Raw genomic sequence first — 15,249 nt, 5'->3', positions numbered from 1 at the left:
GTTTTGAATCTGAGGAAATTTCAGCAGTCCTTTGCTTTTGTATTTATTCCATTTATTGAAAAGAGATCAGCCAGGGGAATGTTTAACTGTGGGTATATAGATGAGTGAAGTAGTCTTTGTGAATTAATCAACAAATGTCTGTGTCCTTTGCAGACTTCAGATGCAACATTTCTTCCTGTATAACTGGGAAATACAAAAGTAGGGACAATATCTCTCTCGTTACCAAGACATGTACTTTTTGCACAGGAAAAGGTACAAAAGGTGCAGAATAAGTAATTTATGTCATATGTCTCCTATTTTCAGATCTCTCACTAGGCATCAGATTCTATGTCAGTGGCCCACCTAGGTTATTTAAATCCAGTAGCCAGGAGGACCAGCCCTTCTGGTCAAGCACTTGTGTATGTGGAATATGTATTTCCAAACTCCTGATGAAAAGTACCAAGTGGTACTTCTACAGCTCCTCTTATCTTCCTTTGCTCTGCGTGATAGCTATGTTTAGTGTACTTCCAAGCATTTTGTTACTAGCTGATTTCACATTAAGTACTTCCTCTTTGTCTCTTTAGTATGTTCCAACCTACTGGTACAGGGCAGACAAGGACAGATCTTCAGCTACCCAGATAGAAACTGGGTGCCTGCCAGTTGTCAAAATGTGAAAATCTGGTTTTCATATGCAATTGGAACAGATAATTTAGAAGCTTCCTAAAATTGAGGGATCGTCTTATTTTTAAGGCAGGTTTAAGTTCTGATGATAAAGAATTATAACTTTACTTGCTCAGAAAGTGGGAATTTGGGAGCCAAGACCCTGTAGCTCTTAAGCCAGCTTGTTTCCAGGCTGCTGCCTTCTCAAGCCAGCTGGCTTCAATATCTAGGTAAAGCAGCAAGAAGTCAGGCAAGGTTCCAGTATGAATTTGTGAAAGTTGAATGCTACACGCAAAACTCTGGTTTGGAAAAAAAATAAGTGTTTTATCCTCAAATGCAAACTTTCTAGCCAGATCATTCTATCTGTCTGCTTATCTAGGAGGTGTTCATGACTAAAGTAACATTATCTATTGCAACAAATGAAAACACAACTTGTTTGAGATACTGGAGGGGAGTGATGCACAGAATGTTTGGTCATGTCATAAGTTTCATGATGTTTGATGTTAGTATCTCAGACTGTCAAGCCTTTCAGGGTTTGAGTAATAATATGGAATAATACAAATCCTAACCCAGATGGTAAAAACACCCAATAGTATTTTTCTCTCATAACTGTTATGAAAGTGGTTCTAAGTGGAATTTTTTGAATTCTTAATTTGAGATCATATTATTTCAGAGTAAGATGCTGATATCCTTCTTGTTTAAGGAAGCAGAAAGGTTTGAATTTCATACACATTTTTATGTAATAGAAAAAAAGTCTCCTGTCTTTGATGCTTGAACAGTTTAAGACAAACAGATTTAATTGGTGATTTTGTGTTTCCTAATTTTTTTCATTTCTTATTTTGAATAATCCATTTTATTGTAATTTCAATTGGCTTCTGCCAAGCAGTTGTCTGTCAGTCACTTAAGATGGTCTCCTTGGCAACAAGAAATGCAATTCTGAAGAGGCAAGTGATTTCACTGTACCTTCACACTTATTTTTTTCTCACGGATAAAGTTTAAATAGCAATGTACCCTCCTACTTCTTGGCCATATGCATTATTTTATGCTTTAAGCACAGTGGTGGCATCCTGTAAAATAGCCTCATTTTTTGCTCAAATACTGTATTTTTATTTTTAATTTTATTTTTAATTTTATTTTTAATAATTTTATTTTTAATTTTATTTTTAATTTTATTTTTAATTTTATTTTTAATTTTATTTTTAATTTTATTTTTAATTTTATTTTTAATTTTATTTTTAATTTTATTTTTAATTTTATTTTTAATTTTAATTTTATTTTTAATTTTAATTTTAATTTTAATTTTAATTTTAATTTTAATTTTAATTTTAATTTTAATTTTAATTTTAATTTTAATTTTAATTTTAATTTTAATTTTAATTTTAATTTTAATTTTAATTTTAATTTTAATTTTAATTTTAATTTTAATTTTATTTTTAATTTTAATTTTCTCCTACAGTTATCTTCCTAGCATGAGGACAGATGATGTCTTCACCTTTGCAAATTACTTCAGACATTCACAGCTTTTCCTCTTTTGGTTATGGACTGGATTCTTCCTTTTCCTCACAGCATATAATAAATCTAAATCACCTTTTTTGTATATAAAATTGAGTATGTCTAGATGAATAGATATCTTGTTGAATGCGATGCTGTTGGATTGGCTTTCTCAAAGACAGATGAACAAGGCTTCTGAGATTTATGTTTTGTTTTCCTTTTCTGCCTGCTTTTTAACTCAGCTTCTGTGTTCTGCCAAATGTAATGCTTTGTGGCACTGTCACTTAAAATCTGGAGTTTATCGTGAAACTAATATATGCAAGTTACGGTTTTCAGTTTCTATGTGTAATGTGCTAATAGTAAAATTAGGCAGATATTTATTTCAGTGAGTGTACCTCTCAAAATTCTACTTAGGCACAAGAAACTGCGTAATTGTAGTCTGAAAAGGAAACAGAGGGAAAAAGATTGGTAAGGAATAGAAGAGTAATGGCAGTGTTAGAGAAATCCATTTGCTTCTCTTCATCCAGTCTCTTTCATAGCCTGAAATACTGCAGAAAATACTGCTTGTCTGTATTACAGGAGAACACTACAGAACTGGAGGGAGTTGAAGGGATTATCATTACATGAATGAAAAGGCTGTTAGGATAAGGCAAGGAGTATCTACTTAGAATAGAAGTGAAGGATAATTTTGAGTAGATAGATTGCAACCTTTTTCTGTCATTGTGAGAATTAGAGCATGTTGATATTACTTTAGTCTGATAAATGGTGAAATGTTTTTAAAGTTTAGATGCAGGACTTTTACTTCAATGAAACTAGGATTATTACTGTAGGAAAGTATTAGTAAATAATTTAACAGAGATCACAGGACTGGATTGTGTTCTACTGAAACTCTTGTTTAATGAAATGTAATTAAGGAAAAATACCATCATTCTGGCTGCCAATCTGTAATTTTTCATAATTATGGTGAGATCTTGATGACAGGTTTTGTTATCATTTACGTACACTGTATTCTTGAACTTTTGTCTGAATATTGCCTGTTTGAAGGTAAGCAGGATGCTGAACTAGATAGAGAACTAGAATTATCATGCTACATTAGGTTTATACTTTATATATTGCACATTATAAATTATGTAATGTTCTCTGATCTTTACCACAGTTCAAAAAAGCTGTTGTACCTTGATAAATCAACCTGAAACACTGATCTTCTTAATCTGGAAGCATTCAGCATTCTCTAAAATTTCTTCAGAGCCCAAAGGATGGTTGAGGTGGGAAGGGACTTTTGGAGGTCCCGTTCCGACATCAGTTCCAGCAGGGCCACCCAAAGCAGGCTGCACAGGCCCATGTGCAAACTTTGTTCAAAAAGGCCATGTTCAAAACTTTGAAGCATTTTAAAAAAAAAAAAAAAAAAAGGAAAAATTAAGCGGCTCCTACATCTTGTAAGGACTGTGGCATGTAGTAGTTTTATGAACTGAAAGAAGCTCTGGGAAATGCAACAGGATGCCAACCTGTTGGACAGCTGTTTGATTTGATCTATGTTCCTCTGTATAACCACTAGTTAGTTGTAATGAGTCAGCTATTGTTCATTTTGAGCTGCAGGTTTAAAACGTTTGTCAGCAACATACAGGATGTGTTCTGGAATCTTTTTTGCTATATTTGTGTGTACTTTCAAATATAAAGTTAGCAAAATGAGAGTTAAGTAATTGTCAAGGACAAGTATAGAGTAAAACCACTGAACATTAAATTGATATGGTTGCTACTGTTAGTAGAACATATTAAATATTTCTTTAAAAAAAAAAACAAAACACAGAATCTTTAGAGACAAATACTATACATAAGTACTTTTACCTATATAAAATGTTAAGCTGCAGCTTCCAAGTATGACAAAATAGCATACACATGAAACCATATTCACTCTTCTACTGCTCTAATGCTTGGTTTGGTGTGACTTAGCTGCATGTTAATGTACTTTTTTTTTTTTCTCCAAACAGAACAGCACTTTTCTGACGTTGTGCTTAGTGAAGAATACCTCAATCTTGGTGTAGAACAGGTGTGCAGTCTGATATCCAGTGACAAACTTACAATTGCCTCAGAAGAGAAGGTAAGTCCACCTATACTACACTTTTCTTTCATATAAGAAAGTAAGCTTGTTCTTACTGCTCCTGAAAACCACCTGGATAAGTTCATTGTTTCCTTAATGAAATTAAGCACAAACTGTGCTAGTTTAAAGGATTTTTCCCAAAAGTGTTGTCAGTTTGGTGAAAATCCTAGAATTGTATTAAAACTCATAATCCTTTATTCCTTGAAAAAACAGTCAGTTAAATGGAAACTCCTTCTCACCTTCAGCAGAACAAAGAGAGTGCGTGTTGTAAGTCAGCGTACAGGTTAAACCAACTAAGAAATAGTAGTCTGAGGAACAAGTAAATGCCATCTACTAACTCTGACGTAAGCAATCCCAACAAAGATCAAGTGCCTGTTTCTAATGAGGCCGTTTAGACTAAGTGAACAAGTATGCGTTGTAAAGGAAATGGCTCAGTAGCTTGATACAACCAACCTTGAATTTGAAGACGTTGAGGTTCCACTTTTGCTAGATCTTACCCTGCCAAAGCTTGTGAAACTGATTTTTGGTGAGTCTAGCAGATATCCTTGAACTTCAAATAATTTTTTGTATGTGCAGAGGCATCTGCTTCGAGTCTTTGAATCTAGTTGTGATCAGTTAAAAATCTGTTTTCCTTTTTCCAATGAGTATGTAGCTGTACTGACATCTCTGTTAAAATGAACTTAAACTGCATTTTAGAGCATGTTTCAGTACTGACTTGATGGCTCAGTTGTGTTTCATGTTAAAACATTTTTTCATAATGGAAAAACTCTCAATCTAAGAATAATCTGCTTAAACTGCAATTAACAAAGTCAAGTTGCAGTTCCCATAATACTCTGAAGGTCCAGATGTTGTTGGTACATACAATGCTAATAAGGTTTTAATGCTCAAGCATCTAATCAACTGTTGTGAAATACAGGAGAAACTAGATTTGGTGTTGCTGGTAAGACAGTGATGATAAGTCATTTGAGTGATGGTGTGTCATGTCAGTTCTCTAAGACAAGAAGAAAAGTATGAGCATTGTGATATCTCTGCTATATTGTTTGTTTATATGGTAGTACTGGATTTTGTATTAATGAAATCACTGTGTGCGTTTTGTTAGTGTAGCACAACTGTCCCTGTATTGGATAAATATAGAAATAATTGGAGCTGTAACTGCTATGGTCTTTTCTTACATTAGAAAAGTATAAGCTATTATTGGAGACAGACTGATACTTTTGTACTCACGGATTTGTAAGTCAAGGGACTTGCTTTTGTTTGTTTCCTGGAAGGTATTTGAAGCGGTGATAGCATGGGTAAACCATGACAAAGATGTAAGGCAGGAGCTAATGGCACGCCTGATGGAGCATGTCCGGCTGCCTTTGCTTTCCCGGGAGTATTTAGTTCAGGTAAGCAAAAAAGAATACTAATTCTTGAGCACGTGAACAGTTGTTTATTTTTTTTTAATGCCAGGTGGATAATTTTAAATTTAAACAACAGTGTCACGTAATGCATTTCTAATGGTAAAAAAAAAATAAAAGAAGAAACCACTACCATATGTGCACATGTGTATGCATACACACAGTCAAATAAGAGATTGCCACATAAAGGATGCCACGTGTTATTAATTTATTTATTTGGATGACTGCTTGTCATGGCATACTAATAAGCTGAGTTAATTTTCTGAGGTCATTTCTGAGGTAGCTTTCATTTGTAATACAAACTTTGATACAACACTTCCTAAGAGGAGTTTAAGTTTCAGAATTATATCCGTTAAAATGATTAGGGATCAGTGACAATGTTTCTTTACCTGGTTCATATATAAAATACGTATTTATGTTAATTTTGTGAGAGCATGTTGGTCATGTTGACTATGTCGGGTCAAATATTTAAGATTGAAAATACAGTTTCACCATTAACATTAATTAGTAGATACAGTAGTAGGGAGGTAGTATTTAGTTTTAGAAATTCTGTCCTTATGATATGAATTTCTTCCACTTTGTTATTGCAGTCTGCTTTAAATTCTTTTCTCTCCTCCAGTCTACCTTTAAGCTTTTGTATTTGAAAAGCCAAGAAATGTCTGATTGTGAGCAGTCACTTGCTATTGCCAAATGCTTTTTCTTCCACTTACTAATTAAGAGAATCTACATCTTCCAGTTTCTTCTCAATCGCTGCATATTGCCAACACATGCATATGTTAGTGCCTAAATGGTTAAACTATTAGCTAAAAAATTAAGGTAATCTGCATTTTTTTTTTTTTTTTTTTGTGATAGAGGCTTTATTACACTTCAGCGTATGATTTGTGCTTTACTTCCTTAACGTGCTCAGATTTTGTTAAACCTCTATTAATAAACAGAGAGTTGAAGAGGAAATACTGGTTAAGAACAGCAGTGCTTGTAAGGATTACCTCATTGAAGCTATGAAGTATCACTTGCTGCCAACTGAACAACGAGCGCTGATGAAAAGCACTCGAACGAAACTGAGAACGCCTGCTAGCCTTCCAAAGGTAAGACCCTTATTTTTCCAATGCACTTATTTCTTCAAATTCCATTTTAACAGATATGATGACAGCATTAGTATCACTTAATCCAGTGAAATAATTCATATCAGAATAGATTGTCTCAAAAAATATCAGAAGTGGTTAGCTTTACAATCCATATAACCTGTGAAACAAGTTTTGTTGTGCTCTTACGGCAACTGCAGTAGTGGAGTAGAAGATTCCTTTCAGCAGGTTTAGCACTTCTACCTCAAAGGAACCAAATAAGGCTGTTCTGTGATGGATGTTCACAAGTACCACTGAATGCCACAGCTACTGAATTATCCTACCTGCAGTCCAAGCATGATGTGAAGATACAGCAGAATTTGCCTTGTTTGTGGGAGCTTTTAATTCTTATTGGTTCCTGCTTTTGTACCTCAGATATTTTTTTTCTAGACATAGTTAATAATTGTGTTTTTTGAAAAATGAGTAATGCCTTCTGCAAGGCCCAAATTGCTTTTTTAGGAGGATCACCCTTTGGGTTTTAAAAACAAGTGCTCTCATATTTACAAATAATTAACAAATGTTATCTCCTTTTCAGTTAATGATGGTCGTTGGAGGGCAGGCACCAAAGGCAATTCGCAGTGTTGAATGCTATGATTTTAAAGAAGAACGCTGGCATCAGGTGGCTGAGTTGCCTTCCAGAAGATGTAGAGCAGGTAAATAATGTCCAGTATCTTATTGCATTGGTTAATGCTTCAAACTTCAGCTGTCTACATAAAGCTTCCTACGCTTTTTCTATCAGTAATTAAAATAGTTATTTGAGAAAGGCCAAGTATTGACTTCAGCAATCATCTTTAGCAAGTATGTCATTCACGTTTTAATCTAGACAGATACAAGTTTGATAATTTGAATTTAATTTGTATTTCAGTTCATAATCTGAGAATAAACTAGTTCAACTGCCAGCAATACAGAGGATAAATATATTATAATACTAATACATTATAGTAATTAGTAATTCTATTACTAACATACCTTAGTATTACTATGTTAGATGAAGATTGTGAAGAAATGACCACCTGATAGCAAGAAGATGAAAATGTGATCTTAAAGTATTTGAGATATCTAAGCAAGAAGAAATTCTTTAAGCATCACTTTCAGGAATGTGAGACATTAATAACAGAAAGTATCACAACTTCTAGTACTTAGACTGAAGGAAGCGTGGCTCTGTGACACTGCCTTTGTAATGAGTACTGTAAATTGTGTCCAGTATCTGTATATTTAGGAAAGTACAGAATAAAATAATTTAAGAAATTGATTCAAATGCCCAACATTCCCATTTTCCTGCTCTAGGAATGGTGTACATGGGAGGCATGGTTTATGCTGTTGGTGGTTTCAATGGTTCATTAAGAGTTCGCACAGTAGATTCCTATGATCCAGTGAAGGACCAGTGGACAAGTGTTGCTAATATGCAAGACAGAAGAAGCACACTGGGTGCAGCTGTATTAAATGGACTTCTCTATGCTGTGGGAGGATTTGATGGGAGTACAGGTATCGTTGCCTTTACATTCTGTTGATAAGTTTTCTCTACTCTTGATGCAACTGTAACAAATATTTATATCTCTTACCTGTGATGAAAGGAATGGTGAGGATAGCCTAGTACCTTGTGGCTGGAGCATGCTTTTTAGTTGTTACATCCTTCTGCCCAGTACTGAGCTGAAGGCTGTTCTCTTTAATAGATTCTTTAATAGCTACTACTGATGAGCATGTGTACACGGGAGAAAATATCTTCTCTTTATTTAAAGAGAAGCAAATTCAAGGAAGAATTTCTCAAAGTTCCACGAGCTTTTACTAATTTGTCCATTTACAGGCACCATGAATGTGGTGACTGTATTTGGCCATTTAAAGGATACCAATTATACCTTTTGCATAGTAGTTAAGTTTAAAATTAATTTGAATTTACAGACAGGAAGAATCTTCTGGAAGATGTAAGGTATGTAACTTCTAGATTTGTAGAGAATGTAATGTTATATTGTTTTCATAGGTTTATCATCAGTTGAAGTTTACAACTTAAAGACGAATGAGTGGTTTCATGTAGCTCCAATGAATACAAGAAGAAGTAGTGTTGGAGTGGGTGTTGTTGGAGGTAAGTCTACAACTAACATTAGAAATGAAGAGGAGAAATGCAATCATTTACCTTACTATTGTTTTTCATCTACTTCAGATTTTGGTTTCTGCTCAACCCTGTCATTCAAATGGTGTGATACAGTCTTTCTATTTTGTTTTGGCAAGCTTTTAGCATAGGTGTTGTAATGTTTTGTTCAGTTACAACTGTGTATCAGATGTGCCTAAAGCCAACCAGCAGGAAGTGTGCTAGCCAAGCATGCTCTATATTATGCATGTCAGCAAAGATAGAGTCTTCAGTGATGTAACTCTGTACTGTTAACTTTGTTATCTGTGGCTGACTGGTGTTCAAGGGCACCTTGGTAGTGAATAGCTTGGTTGTTGCTTGTGCAATGCAGACCACAGCTGGTTTGTAGGTCCTGAAACAGTTTCAGGCACTTCTTTATTTTAACTGCATAGGAGCCACTGCTGTTTAGTATCTAGAAAATTGAGACTATGCAAGTAATTTTCATCTGAATTTTTTTGATGTTCCTAGAAAGCCTTCAAGTGAGCTAGCAATGTTAGATACACCTGAATTAGTTTGCCTTTGAACAGTTCTTAATTAAAAACAGAGAATAGTGCCTTTATATTTCAGCTAGGCAATTCAAAATCTTTTGACTTGCACTGTTCTTGTTAGATACAAAAGCTGTCTTTTGCCTCCTAGAAATGACAAGAACCACAGTGCATTATCATGAACTACGGACAAAAATAGAAACTCATAGTAACCAATTGATACAAGTACTGGGTAGCAGCTAACTCAGAACAGTGACATCCCCTCTGCGTATTTAACAGTATAGTCTACGTGCATTAGAAATGTACAGATTTTTCTTGATTACCTTTATAGGTAAACTGTATGCAGTTGGTGGCTATGATGGGGCATCGCGTCAGTGCCTTAGTTCAGTCGAATGCTATGATGCCAATACAAATGAGTGGAGCTATGTTGCAGAAATGAGCACTAGACGGAGTGGAGCAGGTGAGTGAACAAAAATCAACAATTGTAGTAAAACTGAAGCAGATTTGTGGTTTTAAATTTCACTGAAAATATAAAAGGTAAGCTGAAGTCTGAGTGTAATGAAAAATATTAGGCTTAGGTGGCAGACTTATCTCAGGTTATAAATACAGAAGTGTCTTGAAGAGTAAAATTCGGTCTGCTTAAATATTTTCCCTTGCTTTTTCATACTTTTCATGCTCTACCCGCAGTTTCTGAAGTTTACAATGGACTATGCATGGTTATTACAGTCACTGTAGTATTAGCTAAATAATGAATTATCAAAATCTAGATGTCCAGGATGAGAAATGTCATTTCCACAAAAAATATCTCTTTGCCGGTGTTGGGCTGATTTATCTAATAGCGTTTTCAGATGCACTTTTTACGTGAACCGTAAACTAGATTTCCACCTCTTTTTGGAGGATTTGTTCTGCATTATGGTTTACCGCAGGAAATTTTGTCCTTGTTTGTTCTTAAGTTTGTATTACTGATTTCATCTTTCTACTTCCATTTATGTACCTTTCGTTTCATCTTCAGTAATTCTTCTCACCACCTGATGTTTACACCCTTTAGATATGTACAATTACTACATTATCCTTCCTTATCATTTATCCATGATATATCCATTTATTTCTTTAGAATCCTAAAAGCACTTCCTTATTTTTTTTTCATGGATTTTTTTTTTTTTTTCCCCTTTGGGATTCTGAATATATATTTCCCTCCAGAGACATCAAAAGTGCCTGTGGTATTCTGCTCTTGCTTAATGAAATGATGTTTCCAGAGCTCCACACTGACTTTAGCACTTTCATTATCTATAATGGACTCGACTCTCATTTACTGTTCACTGTCCTCTATTTGTCTTTTGGTATTTCAGGTTTTTTCAACTCGCTGAAGTTGTTTTATTTCTCTAGATGCATCCAACATGAACTTTTTCAGGTCAAATCGCACAATATCATTTTTCTACATTTATGTTTTCTCTTAGGTCACTTTTTTGTCAAGTACTCAATGGTGCTTTTTAGCAACACCTTTCATATATCAAATGTCTACCTGTGATTGTGCTAACCTGCTTCATAATTGGAAGAGATGTTGCTACAAATAAAATAGATGGCCTTACAGTCTGCTCTGTAGATGACTGATAGTTGTCACAGCTTTTCATCTTGCCTTCCATTATTCCTTATTAATGCTGAGTAGTTTTTAATCTGTGTAATGATGTTTAAAGTCAATCCAAATTATTTCAATAGGCATTATATAAAAGTATTAAAATCAATACTGAAATTAAGCTACTTATTTTGTGATATTTCCTTTAACGCCCTTACAAAACTAGCAAGTAGATAGGTCCACTATTGCTAAAAATAACATTTTTATTGTTTTTAATTGGAAGCTATCACGTTAATGAAATAAATCTGATACAGTACATCTTAATAAAAATGGTAGTTTTCTTGTGAGACTTCTAGTTACTTAATTTGTGTATCATGAAAGTAAATTCCAGATTAAATCTTGGCTGGAGCTGCAGTAAGGCAACTGTCTAATACTGGCAAGTTTTGAGGAAGATGTTTACCTAAAATGGCCAAATCACTTGAATGATCACAAAGACAAATTGTGTTGGTGGGCTGCTAAAAAGGTTCATTTTGCAGTCTCTGAGCAACACCCTTTTATCTAATTTAAAAAATAATAATTAAATGGAAAAAAAAAACAAACAAAAAAAACCCCACAACCTTTTTTTGCAAACTGTCATTGTGCCTGCAGCCTATTTATATACTGGATATTTTCAGTTGTTTTATTTTATTTTATTTTCTTCTACAAGTGTAAAATTTAGTGCCTTAAATGCAACAGCTATAAGGATCTTTCTGCCCTGCACCTCTCCTCCTGTTCTTTGCCTTAGAGTTCAGGATCATGTTTACATACATGTGCTGCTTTTTACCTTATCCTCTGTTTAAAGAAGAAATTGAGAGGAAAAAGGTGAATCTAGTTAATAATTTCAGATTAACGTAATTGAGGAAAATAATCCAACATTCTTCAGTGCCACTTGTAAATGCATGGAAAATTGTATTTATGCTTGGGGAGGAGTGGGTGGTAATGTGGAAAAATCGTGACTGTTGATTGAGCTCGTCTGTCAGCCTGATATCTCAAACCACTAGATCTCTTTCAACTGGTGGTCAGTCCTGGTGTTTTAGGTACTCGCTAAAGGGAATTTTGTTCCTGTATTAAATCTATGGATCTCTGTTCATCTCAAGGAACTTTAGCCCATCTCTTCTGTTCCTACTGCTTCATCTTCATTCAAAAGCAACTTCAGAGGTTAACCCTCAGTTAATCTTCTCTAGTACCAACTGCATCTCAGTTGATCAGTGTGGGGACAAATCTGTTTCCGGCAACATATTGGGATGAGGAACTTCAGATTCAGATATAGGCCGTTTGGGAGGGATGAGAGAGGTAAGACAGGGGCCTGAAAAATGGGCAGGAAAGAAAAATAACAGGAGAACTCTGAAGACGGCAACAAGAAGATGCAGACGGAAGGAGCAAGAAATAAGGTAGGACTTGGAAATGGGGTGTGGGGTTAAGGGAAAATGAAGGGCCAAAGAGAAATAAAAGACATTTTCAAAAAGCAAATTTATTGCCAAATAAAAAATGGCAATATGGAAGAGGAAAACTATATATGCAATATAGGCAGGTCAGAAACTGGAGAGAAAACTCAGGTGGGGAAGAAAAATATCAATGAAGCTCATTCTTTTTAGTTATTTGCTTGATCTATATCACGTTGCACATTTAAACTAAAAATCTAAGCCAACCTAGCTCCATAATGTTTAACGTTTCCAAAGATGAATGTTGTATTATCCTGTCTAATGAAGTGAGATCAGAGTGGGAGAAAGAAAAGCTGTCACTTTGTACTGTGACGTGATAGCTAGAAATAATAGCAATCACAGAGGAATTAAATTAACTGGGATGGATACAGGCAAATGTCAGTAGTGAATGTCACTGACAGAGCGCTAGATAGCATGATTTATAAATCAGTGTCATATTAAGAGCTACTTTTCAGATTTGCAGTACTAATTAACTCTTCTGTGTTTCCTTCCCTTTTTCCTTTAGTAATTGAAAGCTGTTGTTTTTTTCTATATGAAAATTGTTTCCGCAGAATTATTTTCTCTTCCCCACATAGGATAGGAATGGCCATACTAAGATTGTCAGTGATATATTTTTCAAAGATGTTTCAGTTGGTTTTCAAGGTCTCAGAACATTTTTTTTCTTAAGCCATGTTTTTTTATGGTCTGAAAGACTTCGTATTTGCCATTTCCCTTCCTTTTTAATACATGTTTCCCTTTTTGTGGAACACTTTAATAACTGCCTTGGCAAATTTGTATCACATTATTTAAACTTTATAATCTTAAATATAATACGTAATAAGTTTCCCAGTGTACTTCCATAGTAATGATTTTTAATTATCTTTATGGTCCATCATTTGCAAGTTTTAATGCCAAAAAATTGCACTTCTGAAACCCATTACATTTGGGTTATAACACTGCATTATAAAGCGAGGCATAAACAAACAGGCCTCCCTTTTTGTTTCCTCTGTTGCCATCTTTTCTGTATGTGCAGTCTAACAAGCAAGTAGGTCTAGACTAGCTACACTTATTACTTCATCCCAAGCTTAAAGATTGGTAAAATGTAAAGGGTGCACTAGGAGTAAAGGAGGTCCAAAATATACTTATGGATGATTTGTTAGCTAAAGCTTGGCTGGAGGAAGTTTTGTGTTCTCCTCCAGATCTGCAGGAGGAAGGTACTCACTGTAATTGTTTACTTTTGTTTCATACATGTTTATAAGGTATTCCAGCACTTCAGTGGAAGTATTCCCATTGTTTAATGTCTGTGCATTCAGCTTTTATGTTCTGTACTGCATAGCTTTTACATTCTAAAAATTCAGTTCTGCTTTATCATCTTATCAGATTTCCTTTACGTTGACTGAGCATACTGCATTATTTCTATCATTTCTAATTAGTCCTAGACTCCAGCAGTCCTCCTGTTTCTGCTCATCATCTTTTCATCCAAAATTTTCTAAACGTTATGTTGCAGAACACCTCTGGTCTTTGTATGCTGCAATACAGATGGGCATGCAAGACATTTTATCAGTGTCTTGCATTAGTTTATTGTCTCTTGCTTTATGTATCCTGACCTAAATGTCTTCTGAAATAATTCCTAACATTGGGTGAATTATTTATTTTAGCAGATGTTTTCTTTCTTGTTATCAGTCAAATTACGCTCTAGTTAATTTTGAGTATTTTCATGTGTTCACAGGTGTTGGTGTGTTAAACAATTTACTGTATGCGGTAGGTGGTCATGACGGTCCTTTGGTAAGAAAAAGTGTGGAAGTGTTCAATCCTGTCACCTGTACGTGGAAGCAGGTTGCAGATATGAACATGTGCAGAAGAAACGCAGGTATGTACAACAGTTACTCTAAAATGCTAGTAGTATAATTAGGTGCAAATGGGATGCTCCTTTTTCTTTTGAATGGCTTTCTGCTTCTTTGATGATGTCACAGCATAGAAATGATGCTTTTGTGGGTATGAATGAGCTGATCATTAATTTTCATGGTTGGTTTCCTGTCATTTTTTTTTTTTTTAGGTGTTTGTGCTGTAAATGGTCTCTTGTATGTAGTTGGAGGAGATGATGGTTCCTGTAATTTATCAACAGTGGAATATTATAATCCAACAACTGATAAATGGACAGTTGTGTCATCTTGTATGAGTACAGGGAGGAGCTATGCAGGTAACGTTGTCTAGGGTTTCTTTTTCTTAAGACTTTTTTACAGTGTATTGAACTGTAGCTGGGATAAGAAACTTGATGAAGCATTCAAGCAAAGCACTGTGTAAAATAAAAGCCAAGATACTAGAATGGGTATGAAGAATTTGATGGTTAATTTTGAATATAGACTTCAAACAATTAATTCACTAAAAATGAAAAAGGTATTGAACTGTATTGAAGAGAAATGGAGCGTGTAATGAGGAGTTAGAAGACTCCAGTGTGACCAGTCCCTTTTTTTTTCAAACGCGCTTTGTAATTGTCTCCATTTGCAGCGGTCCAATTCTGAAGTTCTCTGTGGGAAATTGCTATGTAGAAAACAAGAGCTGTTTTAGGAATCTTTTAGTAACTGCAGTTTCTTAAGTTATTACAGTGTATGTAAAGGATATATTAACTATAAGGGTAAAGTTGATTTCCCTCCCCCCCCCCCCCCCCAAGTAACAGAAACACTGAAAAATCTACACTGATTAATATAACTTCAATTGTTATTTGAAATATATAATCAATCAAATGTACTATTAAAAATTAATCAATTACATGAACAATAATAATAATAATAGCCTGCAACTAGCGTAATACTGAAAAGCTGTGCATCACCATCAAGTTTCCCTGTTTTCCTCAGACTTA

The 15,249-nt window shown here is 34.7% G+C and overlaps 1 protein-coding gene across 1 annotated transcript in view; it reads left to right on the top strand.

The window, feature by feature from the left end:
* KLHL2 (kelch like family member 2) overlaps positions 1-15,249 on the top strand; it is a 58,350-nt gene that overhangs the window by 41,956 nt on the left and 1,145 nt on the right. The window contains exons 6-14 of the mRNA XM_072334095.1: positions 4,119-4,228; positions 5,497-5,613; positions 6,561-6,710; positions 7,282-7,399; positions 8,034-8,231; positions 8,725-8,826; positions 9,688-9,816; positions 14,119-14,259; positions 14,446-14,589. Of these exons, the coding sequence (XP_072190196.1) occupies positions 4,119-4,228; positions 5,497-5,613; positions 6,561-6,710; positions 7,282-7,399; positions 8,034-8,231; positions 8,725-8,826; positions 9,688-9,816; positions 14,119-14,259; positions 14,446-14,589 (1,209 nt within the window). The remainder of the gene's footprint in view (positions 1-4,118; positions 4,229-5,496; positions 5,614-6,560; positions 6,711-7,281; positions 7,400-8,033; positions 8,232-8,724; positions 8,827-9,687; positions 9,817-14,118; positions 14,260-14,445; positions 14,590-15,249) is intronic.

This window comes from Excalfactoria chinensis, chromosome 4 (genome assembly GCF_039878825.1).
Source record: "Excalfactoria chinensis isolate bCotChi1 chromosome 4, bCotChi1.hap2, whole genome shotgun sequence".
Lineage (NCBI taxonomy): Eukaryota > Metazoa > Chordata > Aves > Galliformes > Phasianidae > Excalfactoria > Excalfactoria chinensis.
The sequence above is the reverse complement of the archived record's forward strand: the minus strand, read 5'-3'. Positions and strand labels throughout refer to the sequence as shown.